Here is a 26,297-nt window from a genome sequence, read left to right as displayed (position 1 = left end):
AGGAAACGGTGATGGGTAAATAGATTCCAGGTGCTCTCGCTCAGAAAGCCCGCAAAGCTGCAGCAAGCACGGCGTTTTACATTTAAACTCCCCTGGAATAAAATATCTCAAGCTGAATGCTGCCCCCCTCACTTCTTGGAGTCCTCTATCAGAGCTTTTCATCATCACGGAAGCCGTGGGCCTACAGTGACCTCCTCCCACATCACGTCCCCCGGGGCGCTGGGTGGAAGCAGTGGGGTGAGGAGTTTTTGATGATAACACCTGTCCCCGGTTCACATCACGACCCCTCATGCCCCGTGTGCGCAGGAAGAAGCATTCCCTTAAAAGTACCTGCCGTCTTGTTGAAGAGTCACCTGGTTTGGATGCCTATGACTTTCTTTGTTGAATAAAATTAGGAAAATGAACACGTGTGTCGTATGGCCTGGGATTATCCAAGGACATGCACTAAAATCTGCCATTTGGGATTAAATCCGAGACCCATTACACAAAAGCAACTCTTTGGGGGTCCTCTGTACTGCCCTGACTGAAGAAGCCCCTCCTTTAGCAAGTTTTGTCACCTCCCCCCCCAAGTGCGTGAGCTTGTTCCACAAGCCTGCTGGGATTGCACAGACTCGAGAGGCTGCAGCCAAACCCCACGAGGTGGCAGCGGGGGGCACCTGAGCCAGCATCTGCCCCTCTGCCTGGAGATGCATTTCACTTTCCTTCCTTCTTCTCGGGGAAGGAATGATCCTTTATGAGATGCCCACTAAGGCGAGTGACAGAAGTTTCCAAAGCCTGGATAATGCTCCCACCAGCCGAGTCCCGGGCAGCTCCAGCCCCTGCCCGCTAAGGGCTTCTCTGCCCGCAGCGACCTTGGCACTGACTTAGACACCAGCCCCCCCAGCCCTGCACCATCACGCCAGCAGGCCTCGTCCCCCTTCACGCCGCTTTCAAAGCCCTTTAACAAGGACGCCTCCTGCCAGCCCTGTGGAAGGGGCACCCCGGCACAGAGCGCGCACCACCCCCGACTCCTACCCTGTCAGCGCCAGGGCCACCACATCCCCGAGCTCTGAGGCTGCGGTTTCACTTTAAAACAGATCCTACAGGGCCTGTTTCTGAAACACCTGAGGGTGACGTGAGTCACTGACAAGACGGATGCCACAAATGATCAACAGCATTCAAGTTGGGGTGAAAAAAATCACGGGGAGGTTTGAGGCTTCAGCAGAGGGGAGGGGAGAAAGTTTCTTTTTTTTGCATCAAGTTTAAGAAAACCTTTCAAGGGTGTCCTCTTCATTCTCTGGTCAAAGAGAGGGACTGTGTACTAGCCTGAGACATGGAGCAGGTAAGCTGCTCTGCTGGGTGGATTACTGGCTCTTTCCCGGCCTAAGCGGCCGTCTGCAGGACACCGCCGAGCGAATCAGAGATGGAGAGGGCTGATGTATGGCTCTCGGGGTTGCTGTTTCTTGGGGCCAGCTCTGTTCTTCCTGCAGGATTCTTGGGAAAGAACTCCTGGTCGGATCTAGTTCCCTTCCCTCTCAGCTTCCCAAGAGGGGCTGCTCTCCCATGGAGCAGCATTGCCTGCAAAGACCCTGAAAGAATAAATGACTATTCATGTCAGGCAATCGCAAATGTGTGGGTCGAGTCTCCCTGGGCAGGGCCACAGAACCCGGGCCGGACTTCTGAAACATCAGAATGCACAGCTACCCCACCCAACCGGGACCACACATGCACAGCGGCGCAATTTCAATGTTGGGTCACTCTATATTCCTTGCAGTGATGCAGAAGCTAGGGTCTTGGTATTTGCTGTGATAAAAAGCATGAGAAACCTCATGGAACGGGCAATGTGAGTGGTGATATTCAATCCCATTCCGAGATTTGAGGAGCTGGACAGTGCCCAACACGCACGTACACCTAATTAGAATTGGTACGAGTGCAACAAAAATATTCCCTCCATTTGTGTAAGCTTTTTAAAACACACTTTGTTAGGACACAAATACTTGAGTTCCTTGAACCTAATTACCTATTAACAGCCATTAAGTATTTCTTTTGTCCGAAGGGCACAATGGAGGAACTTCTGAGACACTGAAGGGACTCTGTGAACTGAGAACGTCTTGGGACCTCTCACTAGCAGAACAAAATAAGCTTTTGTGGATTTCAAGACCCCTCATTTTTAAAAAATTGCATTAACATCACTGGGCGTTAATAAAGAATTAAACGCACGGACGCGCTGTCCCACTCTGGACGAGCCCCTGGACCGGGCCGCCAGCTCACGGCCCCCTCTCCACCTCCAGTCCAGTCCACAGGGAGCACGGAGGAGATCGGAGGGAGGGTGGCGGGGAGAGGGGCCGCCTGCAGGGTCCCATCCGAACCCCGAGGTCCTGGAACAGCTCCGCCTGGTCAGGTGGGGGGGGCAGTCTCACTATTGTGAATTCTGGGCTATAACGAACCCCTTGAGCTTCCTACATCCTCTTTTACATTATCCCCAAATGACCCCCATTTGAGTGGCTTCTGTTTCCTGCCAAGACACTGACTAACAGGGACACCAATAAGGCTGTTAAGAAAATCCAAGTATTTATTATGGCCTTGGGCCCATGGCCTTGAGCCCATGGCCTTGACGGGTCGTAAACACCAACATCAAAAGACCACGCCCTGCCCAGCCACAGCCCCTCCAAGGACCCCTGCTTGAAAACCCAGGCCCAGCCCTCTCGGTCCCCGGACCAGGGGGCCCCTCTGGAGCCCGAGTTTCTGGAACGGTGGGTGACCTGTCAGCCACAGAACGCAGGGGTCTGCACGGGCGTGGGCCTTCAGGATTGGCATCCCGAGGGGCCCTCCATTCTAGGGAGACGGCTCAGGGTGGGAGGGCTGAGCGTTCTCGCACGTCTTGCCGTCAGACGCAAAGAGCAAAGCGAAGAACCTGTGGCTGGGGTTTGGCACTAAGAACAGCTCAGAGGCCAAACACAGCCGACCCCTTTCAGAAGACCCGGAAACCAGCTCCCAGCCACTTACGGCGGAACGTCGCCGTCAGCTGGGGGAGTGAAACCTCCGCTTTGTGACGGTTGCACCTGCATCCTCGCGGGTCAAGTTCAGACGTCCCAGGAGCGATCTGGAGTGCCCCTGCTCTCCGCACTGCGGAACGGCAGGCACTTCCTCCGCTGCCTGAGCCCCCCAGGGCTCCCTCACCACCTGACAGAAGCGCCAAAGAGTCCCGTGGCCGGCCGCGCTCACCGCCGCCCCCTAGATGAGGTGCACGAGCAGCGCGGAGCAGGCGGAGCCGAACGTCAAGCCCAAGCACAGGTAAAAGGACATGACCACGCCGGCGGCCTCGGCCAGCTCCCTGGGCACGATCTTCGGCCCGTACATGAGCGCCAGGGTGCCGAGGTAGCCGCTGCTGAGCCCCAGCAGGGCGGTGAAGAGCGCGGGGTAGACGTCCGACGCGAAGACCACCGTCCGCAGGCGGTCGCGGGGCTGGTAGTTGCAGAACACGAAGAGGGGGACGAAGGCGGTCCGGAGGAGCGCGAGCCCCGGGAGCAGCCTGCTCTTGGGCCCCGGCACCTGGACCCACGCCGTCATCTGCCGGCCACACAGGTCGGCAAAGTTGAACAGGAGGAAGGCGGTGAGGGGCACGAAGAACTTGGTGGCCCACGGCGAGCCCGAGCCCTTGCGCACGGACTCGATGTTGGCCAAGAGGGCGGGGAAGACGAGGCTGGTGACGAAGTAGAGGTAGACGACGCTGAAGCCCAGGCCGGCCGTCGCCTTCAGGATGGGGCGCAGGGGCGGCGAGCGGGGGCTGCGGGGGCCGCAGGCCACCACGTGGGCGTTGGGGACGCCCGGGCGCTGCCCCTCTTCACCGGGAAACCTGCGGGCTGGCCGGGCAGGCCTCATGTAGTACCTGCAGGGAGGAGAGGGCGCACCTGGTCAGAGGCCGGCCGGAGAGCAGGGCCATTTGGGGCTTCCAGGGACGCGGCGGGAGCGTGGGGGGCAGACCTCAGAGTCAGCACAGCCAGGCGTGGGTGCTCGCAACCGAACCGGCAGGCCCAGCGTGTCAAGCCCGAGGCCCGCCCGGCCACCAGCCCCGGGGTGCCCGAGGTGGCACAGGCTGGAGCCGACGGCTGGAGGAAGCCCCCACAGCCTCCGCCTGCCGCCCCGGCGCTGCCTGCGAGGCCGGACTCCAGCCAGGCTCTCTGCGGCAGTGGCCGCGCCGTGAGCAGGGACACAGGGAACCAGTGCTGAGTACCACGCAGAGAGCCGGGATTCCTTGTGGCTCACTTGTTTTGTTTTGGAGGGCGCGGCAGAGATAAAACAGCATTTAAAAATGTAATTTCTAAAAATTGTAAAAGTAACATGTGCTTGAGGCAATGAACCCAAATAGTATAACAGAGAAAGATAGAGTAGGAGAACTCTCCATTCCCACCCCGAACTCTCCCCTTAGTGCCAGAGTGGTGCTGACCTTAGCAAGCTGATGCAGTGTCCTATCCACGGACAAACACGACAAACACACAAAAGGGGATCACACTATACACACTGCAAGACACTCTGCAATAGTATAATGAAATACTGCCTGAATACACGCATAACCACCAAAATATTATGTCCCTGTAACTGCCTCAAGAGCAGTATCTTGGGGCTGTCCTTTCACACCAGTACAAGGACCTACAATATAACTGCTCCCCTACTGAAGGACATCTAGGTTAGCTCTAGATTTTCACTATTACCTATAATATTGCAATGAATATCTCCATACATAAATCCTGGTACACTTATATCACGATTTTTGTAGGGCAGATTTCCAGAAGAGGAATTGTTGGATTAAAAGGTCTGCACATTTAATATTACCAATTTCTCTCTGCTCCTTGCTTCCCACCTGCCCCCATCTAAAGTAACCCACCTTGTCAATCTCTAGAAGATAGCTTGTTTATTTCCTTAAAAAAACAACAACAGAAAAACACCTGACCGCAATATTAATTTACTGGTTTAGCATCTGTCTTTTTCAATGGAAGGCAGTGGCCTGGGAAAGGACCACATTGGGTTGTTCCCAGCTAAATCCACAAGGGCAGAGTAGTCCTTCAAAACGTATTTGTTGAAAGAACTGATAATAAACAGCCTATGAAAGTGCCTTTTTCCGCATACCATCAACACTGACTAGTATCATTCTTATCAAGCTCGGGTCACTTTGCATTGCTGTGTGACCTTGCCTGAGTCAGTCAACCTCTCTGGGCCTCAGTGTCAGCTTCCTGTATTAAATGGTCAGACAGAAGGGCTTGATGTGGTGGGAGGGAGCAGTAGCTTGGTGATGGCTGGGTTCTGGTTTCAGCCCTGCTTCTGCCCCTGTGTGACCGTGAGCAGGTGTGCCCCTCTCTGGGCCTCGGTTTCCGCCTCCGTAAAATGGAGCGTTCTGCAACTGTGGTCTTTTGAGCTTAGGAGGAAGTTAAATGGAGGGCCCTGCCAGTCCTCCCACACTAAGAGCCACAGATAACACGCAAGTCAGTGGGAGGGCTCCCCTGGAATCATACTTCCCGCGAAGCTGCTGAGCTAGGCCTCAGCTGCCTCGTTTCACAATCGCTATCCGGGGAAGGGGCAGTCTTACTTCTCTCTCTACTCAGCGTCAGGTCCCCGCCTTGAATCTGTTCTAAGATGTCCCCCGAGTTCCTCTGGTCAGCACAGCCTGAGGCAGCAGGGATGGAGCAGTGACCAAAAGTCAGGCTAGCCTGTCCTCACGGGGCTCACGGTCCAGTGAGGAGACGAGCAATAAGGAAAAGAAACGTGCAAGGAGGACACGAGATACAAGGAGGCAGATACGTACCATAAGTATACAGCAAACTGCCCATAAAACAGAAGGAGGGACAGAGCGAGCGGCGCCCTCACCTGGCGTACTCCAGCCGGGGCAGCAGGAGGTAGAGGCCGACGCAGAGTGCCAGGATGACGTCCGCCGTCAGGAAGAAGGCCAGGGCGCTGCTCGTCACGTCGCTGGACGCCGCCAGGTCCACCAGCGAGGCCACGGCGCTGATGGTGCCCCCCATGGCTCCTCCTGGAGAGACGAGAGGACTCTGTGGATGTGGGGTGGGAGGGAGGGGCAAGGCCGTGGGTCCACCCTCCTGGACATTGGGATTTAAAGGAGCTGAAAGAAAAATTCTCTCTGCTGAGAAAAAAGCCGTAGCTCCCCCAGGAGGCCGAGACCCGGGCAGCCGGGAGCAGGCCTGTGCGTTGCCCGTCGACCCCCGTCTGCGGCCTCCTCCGTGGGCTCTGAGGCGCTGCCCCACCGCGCCGCTTCCTGGTCTCCTTCTGGCCCTCCCTTCCATTGCTCTTCACCGCCGTGCGGGTGGGGCCTCGAATTTTAGATTCAGGGCCTGGGTGTCTTGGAGAGCTCTGGACTCGCTCTCCTCGGCCGCAGCTCAAACCGCCCTCCAGGCAAACTGGGGAGGAAGCCCGGGGGCCTTCCCAGCGGAGGTTCCCCACGGCCTCCGAGCCTGTCCCCCCTGGGGAAGCCCTTCCGGGCACGAGCCCCACCAGAGCTCACAGCTCAGCTCTGCACCCAAGCAGGGGGCACTCCACACTGGTGCAAATGCGCACCCACGGGCTCACACGTATACGCACTGTCACACGCTCACACGCACAGGCTCACACAGGCTCACACACATACGCACTGTCACACGCTCACACACACAGGCTCACACACATACGCACTGTCACACGCTCACACACACAGGCTCACACACATACGCACTGTCACACGCTCACACACACGCAGGCTCACACAATACTCACAGGCAGACTCGCACACTCACACACATTCTCACACTCACACATGCATGCCCCTGACCCGGCACGTGGAGTGTCACCATGCCAAGGTCTCCGGCTCATCCACCCCTGTGACCCTGATGCTCTCACTGGACCTCGCAGGGGAGGCAGGTTGGGCCCAGGGGCCCGACAGATGACGCCTGCCCCTCGGCTCTGCTGCTTCCCAGCCGCGACCCGGGGGCCGACGTGCCTCCGCGGAGCCACAGCTTGCGCATCTGTAGAATGGGGACGATGACCGCTGCCTTCAACTGCTGCTTTGAGGACGGAATCAGATGGCAAGCGGGTAGCAGGCTTTCAATGAGGGCTAGTTCCCTTCCCTGCCACAACCACGCAGTAGGTTTGGGGAGGCAGGGAGGGTGCCTCACAGCCACCAGTCGTCAATCGTGCTGGCCAAGAGCCAGAAGGTGTGGCCCCGTGTGGGCAGCGCAGTGGCAAGCAGGAGCAGGGCATGCCACGCCGCTTGGCTCAGGTTATGCCTGGAAAGTGGGGCTAACACTTGCCCTATCATCCCATGAGAGTGCAGGGGGACAGGGGGCGGTGGATGGAGAAAACGCCGCCTGCACGGGCAGGGCTATTATCGCTACAGTGAGGGCTGGCACAGGGCGGGTGGCCTGGCTGGATGAGTGAGTGTCCCACGTAAGAGCGCGGGGACAGCCGCACTCGAGGAGGGAGGGCTGGCACAAACGGCAAATGCGGAAGCAGCACACGGGTCCGCGTGTGGACGTGAACTGCTCTGTCATCGCCCCGTCTTCACCGGGTGCCCCTCTCCTGCCATTGTTGTGTGGCGCAGACGGGGAGAGGGACTGCTCAGGCTCCACATGAACTAGGCCGTGGCCCTGAAACACGAACCTTTCTCCCCAACCTTCCCAGGGTAAGTGTGATTAGCCTGGGTGTGGGGGCTAGAGGTTGGGGCTCAAGGGGAAGTAAGGATATAAACATTAGCACAGCGATTAAAAGCACAGACTCTACAAGCCGAGTGACTGAGTCGAAACCCAGCTCTACCACGTCTATCTGTGTGACCCTGGGCAAGTCACTTAACCTCTCTGTGCCTCTGTATCCTCATCTGGAAAATGAGGATGCTAATAAGACCAATGTCTTAGGGCTGTTGTAAAGATTATTATAAAAGGGTCATGTCAGCCTCTTAGGGTATTGAGAAAATTAAAAGGATAATGTCAAGGGCCGAGAGCAGTGCTTGGCACAGAGAACCGCCATGTGACCCTCCCGACTCCCAGTTAGATTTTTGGCTACTTCTGTCCTTCCCACATTGAAGCAGCAACAAAAGGGTAAACCTTTGCCAAAAGGGTGCCCACTTTTGAGAAGCTATAATCCCCAGCTGAGTGTCTGGTAAAGCAGGGGCTAAGCTCATGAAGCATCGCCTTGCCACCCAAGGAAGACTATCTCGGCATCAGCGCCCGTGGTTTTCCTCTCCCTCCTTCCAGCTTGTGGAGAATTCACAATATTATCAGCGACAAGCCAGGCCTCCGGGGGGCTCATCCTTCATGACTCCCTACTTTTATCTCATCAGTTATGGAAATACATGCAAATGGGAGTTTCAAAAAAACACCAGTACAAAACAAATGAATCGTTGCTCAGATGCCAGCACACGTGGAATTCACAGATCATGGGCTCCTCTGGACGACAACGGGTGGGGTGGCGGGGGTGTGTGGGCCCCTGGAGATCGGTACACCCTTGGATTCTAGGGTGATGGTGTCCCATGGCAAGCACAAGGACGGTGCTCAGGCCAAGGGCAATAAATGCTTAAGGGAAAGTACTAAATTACTCTACCTTTCAAAAAATGGAATTTCTGGAAAACTCGCAGGAGACTTCCCTTCTCTAGAAGATGCTCAGGAGGGCTTCCCACCACAAGTGAGTGGGGGGTCACTGGCTCCTGGAGAAGTAGCCTGGCTGACGGTATATTTAAAAGTACATCCAGGGAAGCAGATCTGGCTCAACGGATAGAGCCTCCGCCTACCACATGCGAGGTCCGTGGTTCAAACCCCGGGCCTCCTGACCCGTGTGGAGCTGGCCCATGCACAGTGCTGATGCGCGCAAGGAGTGCCCTGCCACGCAGGGGTGTCCCCCGCGTAGGGGAGCCCCACGCTCAAGGAGTGCGCCCTGTAAGGAGAGCTGCCCAGCGCGAAAAAAGTGCAGCTTGCCCAGGAATGGCGCCACACACACGGAGAGCTGACACAGCAAGATGACGCAACAAAAAGAAACACAGATTCCCGGTACCGCTGACAAGAATACAAGTGGACACAGAAGAACACACAGCAAATGGACACACAGAGCAGACAACTGGGGGTGGGGAAGGAGAGAAATAAATAAAAAGTCTTTATATATTAAAAAAAAAAAAATCCAGTATGTATCTTCAGAAAAATACAATTTACAAAAATAATGGGGGAGGGGGGTGGGGAGTGGGTTATATGGGAACCTCTTATGTTTTTTTAATGTAATGTTCTATGTGATCTATTAACTTTAATAAAAAAATGAGTTAATAAAAAAAATAATAAAAGAAGCAGTGACTGGGCACTCCCATGTGCCAGGTGCTGTGTAAGAGAGTGGAGAGTTAAAAAATAAATTGTTACCAAGTGAAAAAAATAAAAAATAAATAAAAATACGTCCAGTAGGATGGAGGGAGAAACTGGGATCAGAGCCACTTTCTGAGACCGAGGGTGACAGAAGGGATTAAATTCAGTGGTTGGTGGCCGTTACCTTTGGCTCAAAGATGCCCTCAGTGAAGCATGGCTAGCAGCACTTTGCACTCAGGAAACTTAGCAACAGGTCCAACTTTTGTTTGTTTTAGGTCTAGGGCTTTGCCAGGATAAGAACCAGAAGCCTAATCCTCTACATCAAAGGTGCCAACAGATTCGAGCTCACGTCTACATTCTGAGCAGTTGAGAGCGAATGCCTGAAATGCAGTGTTGAGAAGGATTCAGAGGTTTGGGAGGAAAGGTGCCGGCCTGATACAGTGGGAGGTGTTTGCCATGCCTGCCCACATGCTGCCTGGCATGAACTGATGGGCACAGAACAGTCGCCTCGTGGAAGTCCTCTCAAGCTGGCAGATGTTTAAGGCACTGCACTTCAGGGATGTGTGGAAATGCAGAACGGAGCAGCCGAGCCTCCAGGCTTGCTCTACAGGGCCGCGGTCTCCTGCTAAAGCAGATTCCTACTGACCCAGCTCCTTTCTACCTGGCTAGGACTTCGGGCTGGGAGACACATGCCTCCCTGGCTCAGAGAGCAGCACTGGTGAGGTCTAGACAATGGGCTTAGCGTTGGCATGAGAACTGCAGCCAGAGGGGACGGCCCTGCCTGGGCATCAGCACTCCCGCAGCCAGCGGCCGGGGAGGGAGGACAACGGGTGCACCAGGCTCCCAGCTCCGAGGGTGGGGTCGTGGTCCTCTCTGAATCCCCGGCACAGAGGTCTTCTACAAAACCAGAAAGGAAGACAAAACAGAAGGAAAGAAGGAAGGGAGAAAAGAAGAGGAGAAAAGGAGAGGGAAAATAGAGAGAGAGAGAGAAACGGGAAGAGGGGAAAAAGGCAGGAAAGAAAAGAAGCCTGGTTTCAAGATCTTCGACTTGTGGATGGGCTGTTTTTCCCAAAAACGGCTGCAAGCACGTGTCCCCTCCCCAGGCTCTTCTTCTAATATGCACCCTCTCCCCGGAGACCTGGGCGGCGATGCTCCCCTCCAAAGCAAGGTGGAAAAAGGCCCTAGATGGCCTCTGTGGCTGCCTCACAAAAGGAAGTAAAGCCTCTGCCTGGTTCTCTGGGGAGGCTCCCTCTTGGAGCCCAGGGCCATGCCACTGGGAGGCTCCACTCAACCGGGAGGCTCCTCACCACGCGGAGGCTCCACACCACGGGGAGGCTCCTCACCTCACCACTGGGAGGCTCCTCACCACGGGGAGGCTCCACATCATTGGGGAAGAGGGCAGGCTCCACACAACCAGGAGGCTCCTCAGCATGGGGAGGCTCCTCAGCATGAGGAGGCTCCTCACCACTGGGAGGCTCCTCACCTCACCACGGGGAGGCTCCGCACAACCGGGAGGCTCCTCACAACCGGGAGGCTCCTCACCACGGGGGGGAGGCTCCACACCACAGGGAGGCTCCTCACCTCACCACTGGGAGGCTCCTCACCTCACCACGGGGAGGCTCCACACCAAGGGGAGGCTCCACACCACGGGGAGGCTTCTCACCACGGGGAGGCTCCACACCATGGGGAGGCTCCTCACCTCACCACTGGGAGGCTCCTCACCACGGGGAGGCTCCACATCATTGGGGAAGGGGGCAGGCTCCACACAACCAGGAGGCTCCTCAGCATGGGGAGGCTCCTCAGCATGAGGAGGCTCCTCACCACTGGGAGGCTCCTCACCTCACCACGGGGAGGCTCCGCACAACCGGGAGGCTCCTCACCACGGGGGGGAGGCTCCACACCACAGGGAGGCTCCTCACCTCACCACTGGGAGGCTCCTCACCTCACCACGGGGAGGCTCCACACCAAGGGGAGGCTCCACACCACGGGGAGGCTTCTCACCACGGGGAGGCTCCACACCACGGGGAGGCTCCTCACCTCACCACTGGGAGGCTCCTCACCACGGGGAGGCTCCACACCACTGGGAGGCTCCTCACCACGGGGAGGCTCCACACCACGGGGAGGCTCCTCACCACAGGGAGGCTCCACACCACGGGGAGGCTCCTCACCACGGGGAGGCTCCTCACCACGGGGAGGCTCCATACCACGGGGAGGCTCCTCACCAAGGGGAGGCTCCACACCACGGGGAGGCTCCTCACCACGGGGAGGCTCCACACCAAGGGGAAGCTCCACACCACGGGGAGGCTCCTCACCACGGGGAGGCTCCACACCAAGGGGAGGCTCCACACCACGGGGAGGCTCCTCACCTCACCACTGGGAGGCTCCTCACCACGGGGAGGCTCCACACCACTGGGAGGCTCCTCACCACGGGGAGGCTCCACACCACGGGGAGGCTCCTCACCACGGGGAGGCTCCACACCACGGGGAGGCTCCACACCACGGGGAGGCTCCTCACCATGGGGAGGCTCCTCACCACGGGGAGGCTCCATACCACGGGGAGGCTCCTCACCAAGGGGAGGTTCCACACCACGGGGAGGCTCCTCACCACGGGGAGGCTCCACACCACGGGAAGGCTCCTCACCACGGGGAGGCTCCACACCAAGGGGAGGCTCCACACCACGGGGAGGCTCCACACCACGGGGAGGCTCCACACCAAGGGGAGGCTCCTCACCACGGGGAGGCTCCACACCACAGGGAGGCTCCACACCAAGGGGAGGCTCCTCACCACGGGGAGGCTCCACACCAAGGGGAGGCTCCACACCACGGGGAGGCTCCTCACCACGGGGAGGCTCCACACCACGGGGAGGCTCCTCACCACGGGGAGGCTCCACACCACGGGAAGGCTCCTCACCACGGGGAGGCTCCTCACCACGGGGAGGCTCCTCACCACGGGGAGGCTCCACACCAAGGGGAGGCTCCTCACCACGGGGAGGCTCCACACCAAGGGGAGGCTCCACACCACGGGGAGGCTCCTCACCACGGGGAGGCTCCACACCACGGGAAGGCTCCTCACCATGGGAAGGCTCCTCACCACGGGGAGGTTCCTCACCACGGGGAGGCTCCACACCAAGGGGAGGCTCCACACCACGCGGAGGCTCCACACCATGGGGAGGCTCCACACCACGCAGAGGCTCCACACCAAGGGGGGGCTCCACACCACGGTGAAGCTCCTCACCTCACCACGGGGAGGCTCCACACCACGGGAAGGCTCCTCACCAAGGGGAGGCTCCACACCAAGGGGAGGCTCCACACCACGGGGAGGCTCCTCACCACGCGGAGGCTCCTCACCACAGGGAGGCTCCACACCACGGGGAGGCTCCACACCAAGGGGGGGCTCCACACCAAGGGGGGGGCTCCACACCACGGGGAGGCTCCTCACCTCACCACGGGGAGGCTCCACACCACAGGGAGGCTCCTCACCATTGGGGAAGGGGGGAGGCTCCACACCACGGGGGGGGGGGATCCACACCACGGGGAGGCTCCTCACCACGGGGGGGGGATCCACACCACGGGGAGGCTCCTCACCACGGGGAGGCTCCTCACCACGGGGAGGCTCCTCACCACGGGGGGCTGCACACTGTGGGAGCCCTGGCCCCAGCCCCACCCCCGGCTGAGCTTGCCGTCAACAGCCGGGGCCTAACACACCAGCCGAGCCATCGCGCCTCCCGCCAGTAGATCCCCCAGACCCCAGGCAAGCAGTCCCAGCCAAGGCCACGTGAGGCAAAGGGGAGCCGCCCCCCCAAGTCCTGCCCAAACTGCAGATGCTGAGCAAAATCAATGGTGGCGGCGGCTGGAAGTCGCTACGCTCTGGGGTGGGTGGCCGCACGACGGGAAATAACGCGCATCTCCCGCCGTGTCCCTCTCTGGAAGGGCCGCCGCCCGCCCCTCCGCCTCCCTCCCGGGGCCCTCGGTGGACGGGCCTCTCACCTGATAACAGCGCCTGGGAATTCCTCATGGGGAAGGCGCCGGTCAGGCCGAAGATGCTGCTGCTGAAGGTGATGGAGGTGCCGCTGAGGAGCGCCATGCAGACCAGCGCGACGGCGAAGAAGCCGCGGGTCCAGGAGGACGTGTCCACCTTCACCAGCACGGTCATCCCCACAAAGACGGCCAGCATGACGGCCAGGGAGGCGAGGACACGGACGCGCACCGGCACCCTGGGGGGGGCAGCGGAGGCAGTTAGCGGCCTGCTCGGACCTGCCACGTGGCTGGGCCCAGGGAGCCCCGTCGGCGGGGCGGGGGGCAGACGAGCTCAGGGGTGGGGCCGTCCAGGCTGGAGGCAGAAGGCCCGCGCGTCACCCCCGCGCTCCCTGCGCGCCGGCTGGGTGGCCTCGGGTAAGCTCTGGTTTCAGCGTCTGTCTGGACAGTGGGGAGGAGACTTGAACTCGCTCCCAGGGTGGTTGTGGAGATTCCAGGAGTTGATGTGCAGCGCGCAGAGAGCAGTGCCCGGTCGGGGTAAACGCTCAGTAGATGCTGCTTCTCGAGGTCTCGCTGGGAGGCTCGAGGCCAGCCCCCTGCTCCTCCTGCCACAGGGCTGAGCTCCACTGGCTTTGTCTACGTTTACACAGAGAACCCACCCACTGGGCTTCCTTCCCCCGAAACTTAGCATTGGGGTGTGGTGGGGGAAAGAAGGAGAAACCACCATCCTCATCGTCACTATAAGAGCAAATACTCCCACGACCTCCTGTGCACTAGGTGCTCTTCTGAGCAGTTCTCTGTATACTGCCTGAAGCCTCACCCTGCTCTGTAAGATGGTGCTCTTGCCGATCCCACTTACACAGAAAAGGAAACTGAGGTTCAGAGAGGTGACGGCACCTGCTCAAGCTCCCTCAGCTGTGAATCCAGGAAGTCTGCCCCAGTCCGTGCTCCCAGAATGTCATTCTCCTGCCTCCCCAGAATACAGGAAATAAGGTGGCGGGGGGGGGGGGGGGGGACAAAGGCGCCACAGGATGGGGGCAAGGCGGGATTCCCCTGTGAAGGTCTCAGGTCCCAGGCTGTCCAGCAGCTGATGCCCAGCTTGGTGCACCCAGGAGCAGGGACCCTCCCCCAGACTCCCAGCACCACAATCACATGTAAGCCACACGCCCCTCCCAGCATCCAACCTGCCCAGCACTGCCTGAGGAGAGAAGCAGGGAAGCCGAGGCTGTCTGAGAAACTGCACATTTTCATTCTAGGGAGAAAAGACAGTACCTGCAGAGGCTGTTAGCACCATCAGATTAGACTAAGCTTTCAACCAGATTGGATGTTTAGTTAACTTTCCTGCTAAGCAGTGGGTGGGGGCTGGGAGAAAAGCCAGGCTGGGTATACAGGAACTCTTTGATTAAAAAAACAAATGAAAAACAAACTTGAAAGGCAGGGGAAAAAATACATATACGTGCATAAGTAGGTGTGAACGTTGAGTAAGAAAAGCAATGAAGGACTTTTTCAAAGTGCTTTTGCGGCCAGGGCTACTGTGAGTTTCCTTCCCGGCCCCAGGCTCAGGGAGCGCGGGTGTCAGCGGCAGGTGCTCCGCAGGGTAGGAAGAAGCCCAGGGAGCGGAAGGGCAAGCGCGAGGTTGCCCAGCGGGTCTGCACGGCGCTGGGACGAGGAGCGGGGTCTGCGGCGCAGCCCACCTCTCGGCCTGTGAAAAATGTTGGAGCTGGCGTGTCCATTCCGCGGACCCTTACTCAGCAACTACCGCATCGAGAGCTGCCTGAGGCCTGGACTCCTAGACGGACAGCCGTACCAGAACCGGGCCTTTCCGTTCAGCGGACGAGGCGCTCCACCTGCCAAGCCGTGGGGCACACACCCACGCTGGGACGGGGGCAGGCGTTCAAGGCCAAGCCCGAGCTGAGACGCGCCAGGCAGTGGGAGGCGTGCCTGGATGGGGGAGCCGGGGAGGGACATGGAGCCGCGCCCTGAGGGCTGGGCCCACCTGCTGTGCATCAGGGGCCTCGCCCTGAGAATGGGGTGTGGAGGGGACAGTGCTGTCTTCCTCCATCAGCTTCCACGTTCTGGGAGACCTCCTCTTCCTCCATGCCGAGTCGTCCCGGGGAGGCTGTCCGCCACGTCGCCCACACATCCCGGCCCCAAGTGGGGGATGTGATCCAGTGGTCATCACGTCCCACGCTGCCAGCCACTGTGGCCGGCTTAGGGACTAGCACATGACCACGCGGGGCCAAGCAATGCTCCCCCAGACTGAGCCCCGGAAGCTGGCAGAGATGCCCCTCTCGGTCACGGTGCGCCTGGGCCTGCTGGCTGCCAGCTCGCCACCGAGGCGGGCAGGGGCCGCCAAGCAGAGACACACAGAGCCCAGAGACGGTGCCCGAGCTGGCGCCATTCGCCAGCCCCCAGCTCCCACCACGCCTGCAGGCAGGCCCACCTGGGAGCGTTCCTGGTGAAGTACGCAGAAACCCTTTTCTGTGTGTCTATCATTGTTACCGAGGGTCAGCTAAAGCTAAGAGAAGCACAAGGATTTGAAGCCAGGAACGACGCGGTGAGAAATTCTGCAGCACGGCTGTCCTTCCCCTGCCCCTGTGCTCTCCCTCTTCCCACACTGGGCAAGCTCGAAGGGCAGGCAGTTAACACCTCCCGGGCACAGCCTTCACCCAGTGACGAGAAGCCAGTGCATAAACTCCCCAGCTCCCTCACCCCTCGGGCGGGCACGCTCAGGTGTGCGCCCGGGGTGGCTCCCAGAGCCTCCCGGCAGGATGGGAGCTGCCTCCCGCAGGACGGGCGTTGGCTTGAGAAGGCCTCCTCTGCACTCGCCTCACCACTCTCCTGCTTTCACCCCCCAGGCAATCTCGCACCCGTTGGACTCCTTGTCTTGGGGCCTGAACCCCACACTGGGGCTCCTATCACTCTCCCAGGGTCTGCAGCGGCCTCGGCCCAGGCAGGACCTGGTGGCAGCCCTGGAAGCCAACACCTGGACCCCTGGGGGACCAGGTACCTACCCTAAGTGCACAGGTCCCAGGGGCTGGTCAGGCCTCTCCTCTGCTGCCGGGGCAAGCCTACACCCTCAGCCCTGGAAGTGCCCCACCCATCCCAAAGAGAGGTGCCAGCCGCCGCCCAGACCCTGGGCCTGGAGACCAGAGCCCTGTGCCCAGCTCTGCCACGAACCGGCTGTGTGACCCCAGGCAAGTATTCAACCTCTCTGGGCCTCAGTTTTCTCATGTCTAAAAAAAAGAGGCTGTGTAAAGGTAGTGATAAGGTTCCTTCCAACTTAGGATTCTAAATCTGAAGAAATTCAAGTGGAGAGGAAAGCTGCAGTCAAATCCCAAAAAGCTTTAACCAATCCTCTGGAGGAAGAAGGAGGCACGGGACCGATTAGAAGTCATGACGAGTACTGCAAGGGCAGGTGCCCAGTCTTGCTCTTGTTGTCTTCCCAGGCCTGGGAGGCGGCTGGAGAACATCTGCTGGCTGCACTCGTGGCAGGCAGGGGAGCCCGCGTGCGGGTGGCTCTCACCCCAGCCGAAGCCTCCGGATGGCTCTCTGCTCCTCCATTCCATCAGCTTCCCGGGAGCCTGGCTGTAAACAGCTGCGGATCCCGGCCCGCCTTGAGAACGGCTCTGCCTGTCGCCATCCCCTCCCAGACACAGAGCAGATGTCCACTCGGGGACGCTGCTGGCATCCCCGAAACACTCCCGGCCCAGCTTGTCGTGACAAGCCAATTAGTCACTTAAACAGGAAGCTTGCTTTGGAGAGAGCCGGGGGACTTCTTACTCAGGCAAGCCCGGGGCAGGGAGACGGGGTGGCCTGGGAGATGAGGACGCCAGCACCGAAGGGCTGAAGGGCTGGGCAGCCGGGAGGGCTGCCCCATCCCTCCCCGGGGACGGCCGCTGGGCTTGCTAATTTTCGGCTAGAGCCTCTTCCTGCGGGCTCCAGGACCTCGGGCTCTTCTCAACGCTCAGAAGACTTTATGGAAAGGTGCCCTGGGCAAGCCCTGCTGGCACGAATGGAGCAGGCTCTCTGCTTCTTCCACCCCGGGCAGGGAAAGTGGCCCAGGGGACGGGTGACACTGTTCAGGCCAAGCCCAGGCAAGCCTTGCCCCTGGCGTTTGTGGTTCTGCCCTGGGGCAGGAGACAGCGATGCAGCCCCGGCCCGGGGGGCATGCTACTGTGAAGATCCTCGGGGGGCTGCCCGCCTCCCTCCTGGCTCCTGGGGCTCGGGACCCCAGGGGACCGGCTTCTTCCTAGTCTCCAAAATGCATATGCTCCTCATAAAGTATTTATGATGCTGCAGATTTACCATAATAAAACACTTGGCCATTATGGATGAGCCGGGCAGGGAAAGGCAGGCTCTCCAGGAGGGAGAAGACGGGGCATTTCACTCCCGCACATTAACTTCAGAACGGCGCGGCTCAAACCTCTTCCCCCGGGCTGGGAACAGACGGGGTCTGGGAGCATCTCCCCGCCTTGCCCTCAGCCCCTCCTGTGCTCTCTCCCGGCGCCCTGGCAAGGGCAAGGGCAGGCCCCGGATGGCCGGACTCTTCTGGAATGTGCCCTGTAAGTGCCCAGCCCTGCAGGGCTCAAGCCCGGGAGGCAGCTGGCCTGGGCAGGCACGGGCCTTCCTGACAGGTCCTTCCTGCCCGGCAGCCTGAAGCGGGAGGGGCAGGGCCCTGGCGGCAGGGAGGGGCTGCTGCGAAGCTGGGCAGCTGGGGGCGTGGGGCCCCGAGTCGCAGCCCAGAGCCCCAGCCCAGAGGCAGGGGAATCTTAGCGGCCCTGTGACCCTGCTTCTCTTGCTTGTCAGCCACTGTGAGGATTAAAGGAGGTGAGGGCTCTAAGCCACATGGGTGTGCGGAAGTGGCCATCATCATTAGAGACCAGGGTCCCGAGGCTGCGCGGTGGGACAAGGGAAGCCCCTCTCTGCCTCTGTCCGCCCAGAGCCCAGGCTGGCTTCAGCCTGCTAGAGTCCACCCACACGGCAGGGGCCACGGGTTGTCCCTTACCGGCCCTGGGGTCTTGGGCGTGTCTCCTGACCCCCGCTGGGAGAACGGGCGCTGCCACTGCCTCCCGCCTGACAAGGGCGTGAGGGAGGCAGGGTTCAGACAGGGCACCCGGGTCTCAGGGCTAGGTCTAGGAGCACCCGGGTCATCCAGGCTGGACCCACCACCCTCCGCGGGTCAGGTTTCCCAGCGTCCGGCTCCTGCCCCTCCTCTTGCCCACCCGATCTCTCCTCTACTTCCTCTTCTGCTAGTAGCTGCTGGGGACCCCCTGTGGCCCCGGTCCCTTTGCAGCCGGGGTGGGGTCTCCACAGGCTGCGCCCCGCCTGCTGGGCTCCTGCCTGAAGCCCTGGGTGCCGAGGTGGCAGCTGAGGGCCGCGGGCCCGTGGGAGGGCTGCAAGGTCTCCGGCCCCCCCGGGGACCGCTGCTTGCAGCTCGCCCCGCCTGCACCGGGCTCCTGGGATGGTTTTCAGATGGCTGCAAATGCCTCCTCCGGCGCCTTCCACTGTGGCCCTTTGTCGCTGCCGGGCTCTGAGACTCTCGACCACGGAGAAGACAAAAGAGACCCTAGGACACTTCAGAGACGGGGCTCCCCAAACCAGCCACCCCCTTGCTCTCCCAGGACACTCACCCTTGGCACCTTCAGCCACACTCTGAGCCTGACCACCCTGAGGCCGGCACGTGAGAGCCCATGAGGAGAGACCCGAGGGGGGTGGGCGGGGAGCTCCCGAGGCTCCAGCCGCAGCCTCTGTCCAGCTGCATCAGCTCAGGAGCCGCCAGCTGAGCCGCGCTGCCCCCAGATCCAGGCTGGACTCTAACCACTGTTCCTAAGCCGCTGTGACCTAGGGTCGTTTTCTGTGCAGCATAGCCCCATGGCACACTACCTTTGGAGAGACTGGTCTATTCGGGGAAGCCCGTGCCGGCACAGGCACCGGCCCCCTCCTTCTGTGCGCAGAGCAGACCTAACGAACTAATCCTGGCGCGCTCCCTGAGGCCAGACCTGCCCGGGGGGCCTGTTCAACCAGAAGCCGACTGTCACCACCAAGTGATCAGAGCTGGGGTGGAGTTTTTCTTTTTGGAGTAATGGGAATTATTCTAAAATTTTTTGTGGTGATGAATGCACAACGTTGTGATTAAACTAAAAACTACTGAGTATACACTTGGGATAGATTATATGGTATGTGACTGTATCTCAAAAAAACTGCTTTAAAAAAAAAGGAAAAAACTGAAAACAACCTACACGTCAAACAAGGAGGGATTTTTGTCTGATAACTTTGGTTATCTCTACTATGGAATACCATGCAGAAATTTAAGGGAATTAAAAAATGTTTACGACAGGGAAACGGACTTGGCCCAGTGGTTAGGGCATCCGTCTACCACATGGGAGGTCCGCGGTTCAAACCCTGGGCCTCCTTGACCCGTGTGGAGCTGGCCCATGTGCAGTGCTGATGAGCGCAAGGAGTGCCACGCCATGCAAGGGTATCCCCCGCGTAGGGGAGCCCCACGCGTAAGGAGTGCGCCCCATAAGGAGAGCCGCCCAGCGCGAAAGAAAGTGCAGCTTGCCCAGGAATGGCACCGCCCACACTTCCCGGGCCGCTGACAACAGAAGCGGACAAAGAAACAAGACGCAGCAAATAGACACAGAGAACAGACAACTGGGGGAGAGGGGAATTAAATAAATAAATTAAAAAAAATTATATAAAAAAAAAAAGTTTACGACAGACATCAAAATACCGCAAGAAAAAATGATAAGATGGTACCAAATTATTATATAGATATTACTGGATCACATTTAGATTAAAATAAAAATGAAATATACTTAAAAAAAAAAGTGATCAGAGCTGGTAGAAGAGGTTTGCCCTCAGTGATCCAAGGTCTGCCAGGCTGTGACGAGATGCCCAGGTCTTGGGACCACAAGATAGCCTCTTCCACTTGGTGGCAGCTCGGGGAATTGCAGGCAAAGTAGCTCATGGTCCTTGGAAACACAAACTGAGAGTGGATGGCAACGGCCACCCATGGGGTGTGTGGGCTATTTGCCTGGCTCTTTCCTAAATAATTCCCTCTTCCATGGTACATCCAGATGGCAGCTCACCAACACTCAGAATTCCTCGGAGGGCCACCAGCCTGGCACTGAGCACTTAGGCGACCCGTTCCTGTGCGGTGGGCGCAGGGCAGCGGGCACTTGGAACCACGCTCAGAAGTGCCTGGAGGCCCAGCTTCCACAAGCCTTGCTCCCTGGGCCCCGCCCCGCACCCCGCCCCACCCTGGGCAGCTGTTGACAGACAGGCTCCCTAAAAGAAGCAGGGAGACCCCTGTGTGCCCACATGCCTCCGGCCGGCTGCTGACATCACGCTGTGACACGAGGCTGGAAAGTGCAGGCCTGCTCCCTGAGCGGATGGGCTGTCAACACGGCCCAGGTAGTCCGTCGGACCCCGTAACCTACACGACACAACTGCGCTGCCCGCCTCCGGCTCCGGGGGCCGCTGTTCAAGCAGGCAGAGGTAGAAAAACAGCTGTGGGCCAAAGGGGAGTGGAGGAGGCTGGAGGAGAAGGTCGGCCCGAGAGAGGGGAGGAAGGCAACCTACCTGTTGACGAGCAGGAAGTTCGCCAGGAGGCACAGCACGGAGGGCACAGTGGAGGCGATGGAAAGGTAGCTCTCAAAGTAGTTCTGTAAGCACACGGGGGGGGGGGGGGGTGGTGGTGGAGGTGAGCGCCCATCGCCGAGCCGAGGCGGGTTCCCTCTGGGTGGGGCCTCCCCAGCTGTCTTCAGACCCCGAGGAGTGACGAGTGGCTGTCCCGCAGGCCAACCCCGAAAGTCCACAGTCACCGACAGGCGCCAGGCTGTGCGCTGGGGCACAAGGATGGACACACACTGTCCGTGCAGCCCGCGCTCCCACCACTCTCCCTGTCCCACCAGGAGGAGCAGGACTCTAGAGAACTTTTTTGCCTTATCAGCCTTCTCAGCCCACGGAGGACCTGGGCTAAGAATACCCACATATCCCAATGGCACTTGTTCGGAGCCGACCCGAGTCGCACATTCTTGCCGGCGAGTCCCCTGAGAACTGCGCCAGGCCCCGCTCCCTGCCTGCGCGCCTGCTTCCTCAGCACGAGGTGGAGGTGGTTTGGGGAGGTGGCTCTTGCACTGGCCAGAATGAGGAAAAGGGGCCTCTTCCCAGGAGCGGCTTGAGAATGGCCGGCGAGGAGCAGCTGAGGGAAGTCAGGGAGGGGAGAGGAGAGCGAGGTGAAGAGGTTCATGACTGCGGCGCGCTGGAACCCGGAGCCCGAGAGGCCGTGTGGCCGCCGTACACATCTGTGGGGAAAGGTCCCCTCGCCAGGGCGGATTGCACTGCCTGCGCAAACCTCAACATACTTAAAAGAAAGAAATCAAAGTCCTGCCACATCTGGGTTTGGGCTTTGGTTGCACCATGAACCCCAGGTCAGTAATGATGACGCACCCCAAGCCATGAGAACGGCTGACATATATTAAGCATTTACTGTATACCAAGTACAGGGCTTTATATGAATCACGTTGTTTAACCCTAAGAAAAAAAAGCAGTGTGAGTATTCTGCTCTGGAAAGTTTAAGAACTCTACCTTAACTGAGGAAATACTGTGACTACCCACGATATACAAAGAAGTCTTCAGGGGTCGCTAAAGTGCAGAAGGCACGGTCCTTGCCTGCCAGGAACTTAGCGTCCCATTGGGAATGGAAGATTGCATGTGAAGGTTTTTAATAGCTTAAAACACCTCTGGAAGAGATGTGAGAATTCTGCGTGCTTACGCCAGGTCAGGAAGGAATGATAAGTTCTATGGGGGTTCCGGCAAGAGGATGGAGAAGGGGGGGTTGAGCATTTCAGAGACTGGGAAGGGTCCCAGAGGATGTGGGATTTGAGCCAGACCTTGAAACAGCCAGTCGGCTTTCTCCTTCCGGTGAGTTTATTGCAATCTGGAGGCCAAGAATTTCTAGAAAGACATCGTAACGGGTCCTTCCAGCCTGAAGCCCAAGCTGTCTCATGGTGGCTTTTTAAGCCTGCCCCGTGCTCTGTGGTCTTTAAAACCTACACTCTGAATATAAGGTCGAGGTGGCCCTGGCAATTAAAATGATAATCGTGGTGAGGCGGTGCATCAACCATGAGCCTCAGAATTAGCCTTCCTCCTTTGAGGCTGCACCTCATTGTTCCTGCCCGATGGACTCAGCAGAGCTTGCCCAGGTGGGGGCCGCCCGTCAATTACGTCTTGACACAGTGGCTGGGCCTACGTGAGACCCGGCTAGGGAGCCAGGGAACACGGCTTCCCAGGGGCTGAAGCTCCCAGGAGGAGGGGGCTGTGGTCACGGGCCGAGGCTGCCCCACCTGAGCCCGATGAGGCTCCCTTGGTTGTTTCTGGCTCCCACATGGCATGCGGAGCCTGTTTTTGATTTTGTGTGCAGGCTCAGGCCCCCTGCAAGGGGATTCTCCAGGGAACCGAATGTTATGGTTTGTTGACATTTAAGCAGGAAACTCTTCCTTGGATGTTGAAATCTTCTAAAATACTGACAAGTGGAAGAAGCTGTAAGTCCGCTCCTGTGACTGAGCCTGCTGCCCTGCCTGACAAAGAACATGCTGGGGGGAAGCGGTGTGGGCTGGGCGGTCTCTCCACTGGTGCAGGCGTGGAGCTGCAGGTGGTGAGGGAGGTTGACCCGGCACTTCCCGTCAAAGTTTCCAGTTATTTGCTGCTTTCACGTGTAAGTAGCGGTCCAGTAGAATGAGGGGTGGGAGTCAGGCTCTTAAGAGGGCCCCGCGCCCCTGCCGCCTGGCGTGCACGCCCTGCGTGAGGCCCTCCCCTAAATCCGATTTGCTTCTAACCAAGAGAACACGGCAACACGACGCACATGATGATGTGCACGCGATCACGTAATTACGTGACGTGAGACCAGAGCCCCTGACCTGCCGGGGCTTCTTGCTCCTCGCTGGCCCGGGACAAGAGCAGGAGCTGCGGAGGCCCCCGAGGTGTGCAGGGCCTGCAGTCCTGCAGCCCACAACGTCAGGGTCCTGGATCCTGCCCACACCCGATGGAGCTGAGGAGTGCCTCTTTCTCGGGGCGAGCCTCAGGTGAGATGGCAGCCCCGGCGGACAGGTGACTGCAGCCTTTGAGGCCCTGCGCAGAGGCGCTAAGCCGACGCCGGGCCCGTGGACTGTGTGAGGCATGTGTGTGTGTTTGTTTTCTTCTATCTGGCTGCATCACTGTCTTCAACGCACGGGGGCCTGCCCCTGTCTGTGCAGTTCTGGGACGGCTTTTTTCTTTTTTTACCAAGAGGTCCAAGGGACAGAACCCGCATCCTCCAAATGATAATTGGGAGCTCAATTGCCTGAGCCACAGCCGCTTCCCTGCGAGTCGTTTTAAGCCATTAAGCTTGTGGACAGCAGTAGATGACTAATACATGAGGGTTTCAGAAAGCTGGGTTCCTGCTGATCAGGGTTTGCCTGAATATTGTTTCAAATGAAATTCAGTTCCTCGAGGAGAACAAGAACAGCTGTTCCACAATTCTTTCTCCAACTTCCCACCAGACATGAAGCCCGCTCTGTTTGCCCAGCAGGGAACAAAGGTTATGCCTGCTGACCACATCAGTCTCTTTAGCCTTTCCTCACCAAACGCTTTGCTGAAATTAGGATCATATCTGGAAGCAGCACGTGCTAATTTCAAGAAACTAGGCCTGGTCGGTTGCCAGCCCAGGTCCACTTGCCCTGCCTGCCCCTCGGGCCATGTGGTTTTGCTTCCAGGTCAGCTTCTGGGGGTCAGAAAGCCACCGCCGCTGCTGCCCTGCTACCAAAAGTGGACAAGGAGAGACCCCCGCCCCTGTGCAGGGCCCAGGTTGTACCCTCAGAGGCTCTTGCTTCCCCAGTGGCTGCTATGGGGAGAAGCACTCCCTGAAGTGTGGGGCGATCAAAGCTCCACGAGGTAGTCTTTGACCAGTGGGAGACAGGAGAAGGAGCCAGCAGAGAAACTGAGCGCTCTCCTCTCCCCGACAGACGGTTCTGAAATATGGCAGCTCCATATGGCTTCTCTAGAAACGGCCCCTGTGCCTGAGCAGCCAGCTGTGCTTTGCTGCAAAGCTGGGGCCAGCTCACACTGCGCCTTCTACTTGCTCTCTCTCCATTCCTGCCTCATTCCATAAACTGTTTTATCCCTCACTCTTACTTGCCTAGGATTGCACTCCCTAACTAAGCATTCACATGTAATGTCTCGCCGTAGGCTCTGTTCTCTGAGATAGCACCTTTCTAGAAACATCCAACAGTGAAGGCCCTACATTCAATTCCTGATTATGTGCTTGGCAGATTGCAGCTGGCACTTCCTGAGTTCACCTCGTTTGCTTCCAAGGGGTGTTGATCCTGCTTTCCTCCATTTTACTCAAGGAAATGTAAAGACATTTGAAATCTGGCTCAAACATATTGCAATTAGGATAAGAGTAAGAGTACTGTCCCCGCCCGAGCAACCTGCACTGTTCATCCAGGAGAGGGATTTTCTGTAGTAGTGTCTGGGATCCTTCCTGCCATAGTTCACCTCCCCTTGGGCCTGATGCTTGAGAGCTCACTCAAAAGGCTCGGTGGTTATTTATCCCACCAGGGCCGCTGCAGCGTGGCTCTTGGACATGACCTCCACGATCAAGAGGTGGACGCCAGAGGCCAGCCCCGGCCCCAGAGCAGTCAGGGTTGAGAGATCCCTGGGCCGTGGCACCGGGGCCACCTCGCAGGACAGCAGAGGCCATGCTTTGCGCATCTCCAGGGAGCACCACCCCTGCAGAGCAGGAGGCCTCCCGCAGCAGATTCCACAGCCTCAGCGGGCTGGGTGCCAGGCAGGGGCACTGGGCGGCCACTGTCCATGCAGAGCAGCACCTCTTCCTGTTTTCACCTGCGCCTTTTTTTTTTTTTTTTAATATTTTACTTATTTATTTCTCTCCCTCTTCCTCATTGTTAGCACTTGCTAAGTCTGTCTTGTTTCTTTAGGAGGCACTGGGAACTGAATCCGGGACCTTTGATGTGGGAGGGAGGCACCTAATTGCTTAAGGCACCTCCATTCCCTGCTTTGTTGTGTCTCTCATTGCTTTTCTCCTTGAGTGTCTCATTGCGTCATCTTGTTCTGTCAGGTTCTGCACCTGCCCATCATGTTGGCTTGCTGTCTTGCTCATCTTCTTTAGGAGGCACCAGGAACCTCCATTCCCTGATTTGTTGTCTCTCATGTTTTTCTTCTTGGGTCTCTGTTACAGCATCTTGTTGTGTCAGCTCACTGCACCTGCCTGTTGGGCCAGCACGCTGTCCTCTTTCAGAGGCCCTGGGAACCAAATCAGGGATCTCCCGTGTGGTAGGCGGGAGCCCAATTGCTTGAGCCACGCCTGTTCCTCTCACCTGCTCCTTTGTTTGCTGCAGGTGTGTGCGCCTCCGGCCAAACACTGCAGGTGGTGGGGTGTATACAAAAGAACAGGCCTCATCACCTCATACCGCCCCTGTCTTGCTGCAGTCACCCACCTCCCAGCCCTGCCTTTCACCTGCAGTTACGTAAGGCCCCACTGATCCCCGGGACAGCAGGTTTTCAGCTGTGGACTGCCGTGTTGCCCTACTCTGAGGGGCTCCATTTACAACATGAGTTAGAGGAACGGAGGCCCCTGCTTTCAAGCTGCCATCCAGGATGGCCTCCCGGGAAGGCTCGGGGAACAGACAGGCTGGTGGGAGACAGGCAGGCCAACCTCCAGCTGTGGGACACGCACACAAGGCACTGGGTAGGGGTGGGGAGGGACCTCAGGAAGGCTTCCCAAAGGGGAGGGCGGCAGCCTGGGGGGCGTCTGCCCGACCGACAGGGAGGTAGGGCGCTGCCGGAGAGAGAAAAGGGTGGTCAAGAGGAGGGTGCAGCGAGCACAAAGGCGAGGGGGACGCTTCTTAGGTTCCAGCTCTAGGTTACTTGTTGGAGCAGGGCCTCTGAGGCTGTCCTCAGTGGACAACAGAAACCTGCTGAGCTGAGACAAAACCGCACCGCGTCGTCCACTGG

General features: G+C 58.6%; 1 protein-coding gene across 3 annotated transcripts in view; it reads right to left on the bottom strand.

Annotated features, from left to right (window-relative positions):
* Positions 1-2,528: 2,528 nt before the first annotated feature.
* Positions 2,529-26,297, bottom strand: part of SLC29A3 (solute carrier family 29 member 3) — a 48,021-nt gene continuing 24,252 nt past the window's right edge. For 2 of the 3 annotated variants that reach the window (XM_004470569.4, XM_058298987.1), the window contains exons 3-6: positions 20,865-20,947; positions 13,290-13,516; positions 5,842-6,004; positions 2,529-3,868 (exon numbers count right to left, since the gene is read on the bottom strand). In XM_004470569.4, coding sequence (XP_004470626.1) covers positions 3,214-3,868; positions 5,842-6,004; positions 13,290-13,516; positions 20,865-20,947 — 1,128 coding nt within the window. In that variant the 3' untranslated portion in view covers positions 2,529-3,213. The remainder of the gene's footprint in view (positions 3,869-5,841; positions 6,005-13,289; positions 13,517-20,864; positions 20,948-26,297) is intronic. The other variant, XM_058298986.2, reaches the window with a different exon arrangement.

The sequence above is a fragment of the Dasypus novemcinctus genome, chromosome 6 (genome assembly GCF_030445035.2).
Source record: "Dasypus novemcinctus isolate mDasNov1 chromosome 6, mDasNov1.1.hap2, whole genome shotgun sequence".
In the NCBI taxonomy this organism is placed as follows: Eukaryota; Metazoa; Chordata; class Mammalia; order Cingulata; family Dasypodidae; genus Dasypus; species Dasypus novemcinctus.
Note: the sequence above shows the minus strand (reverse complement) of the source record. Positions and strands in the feature narration are given on the sequence as shown.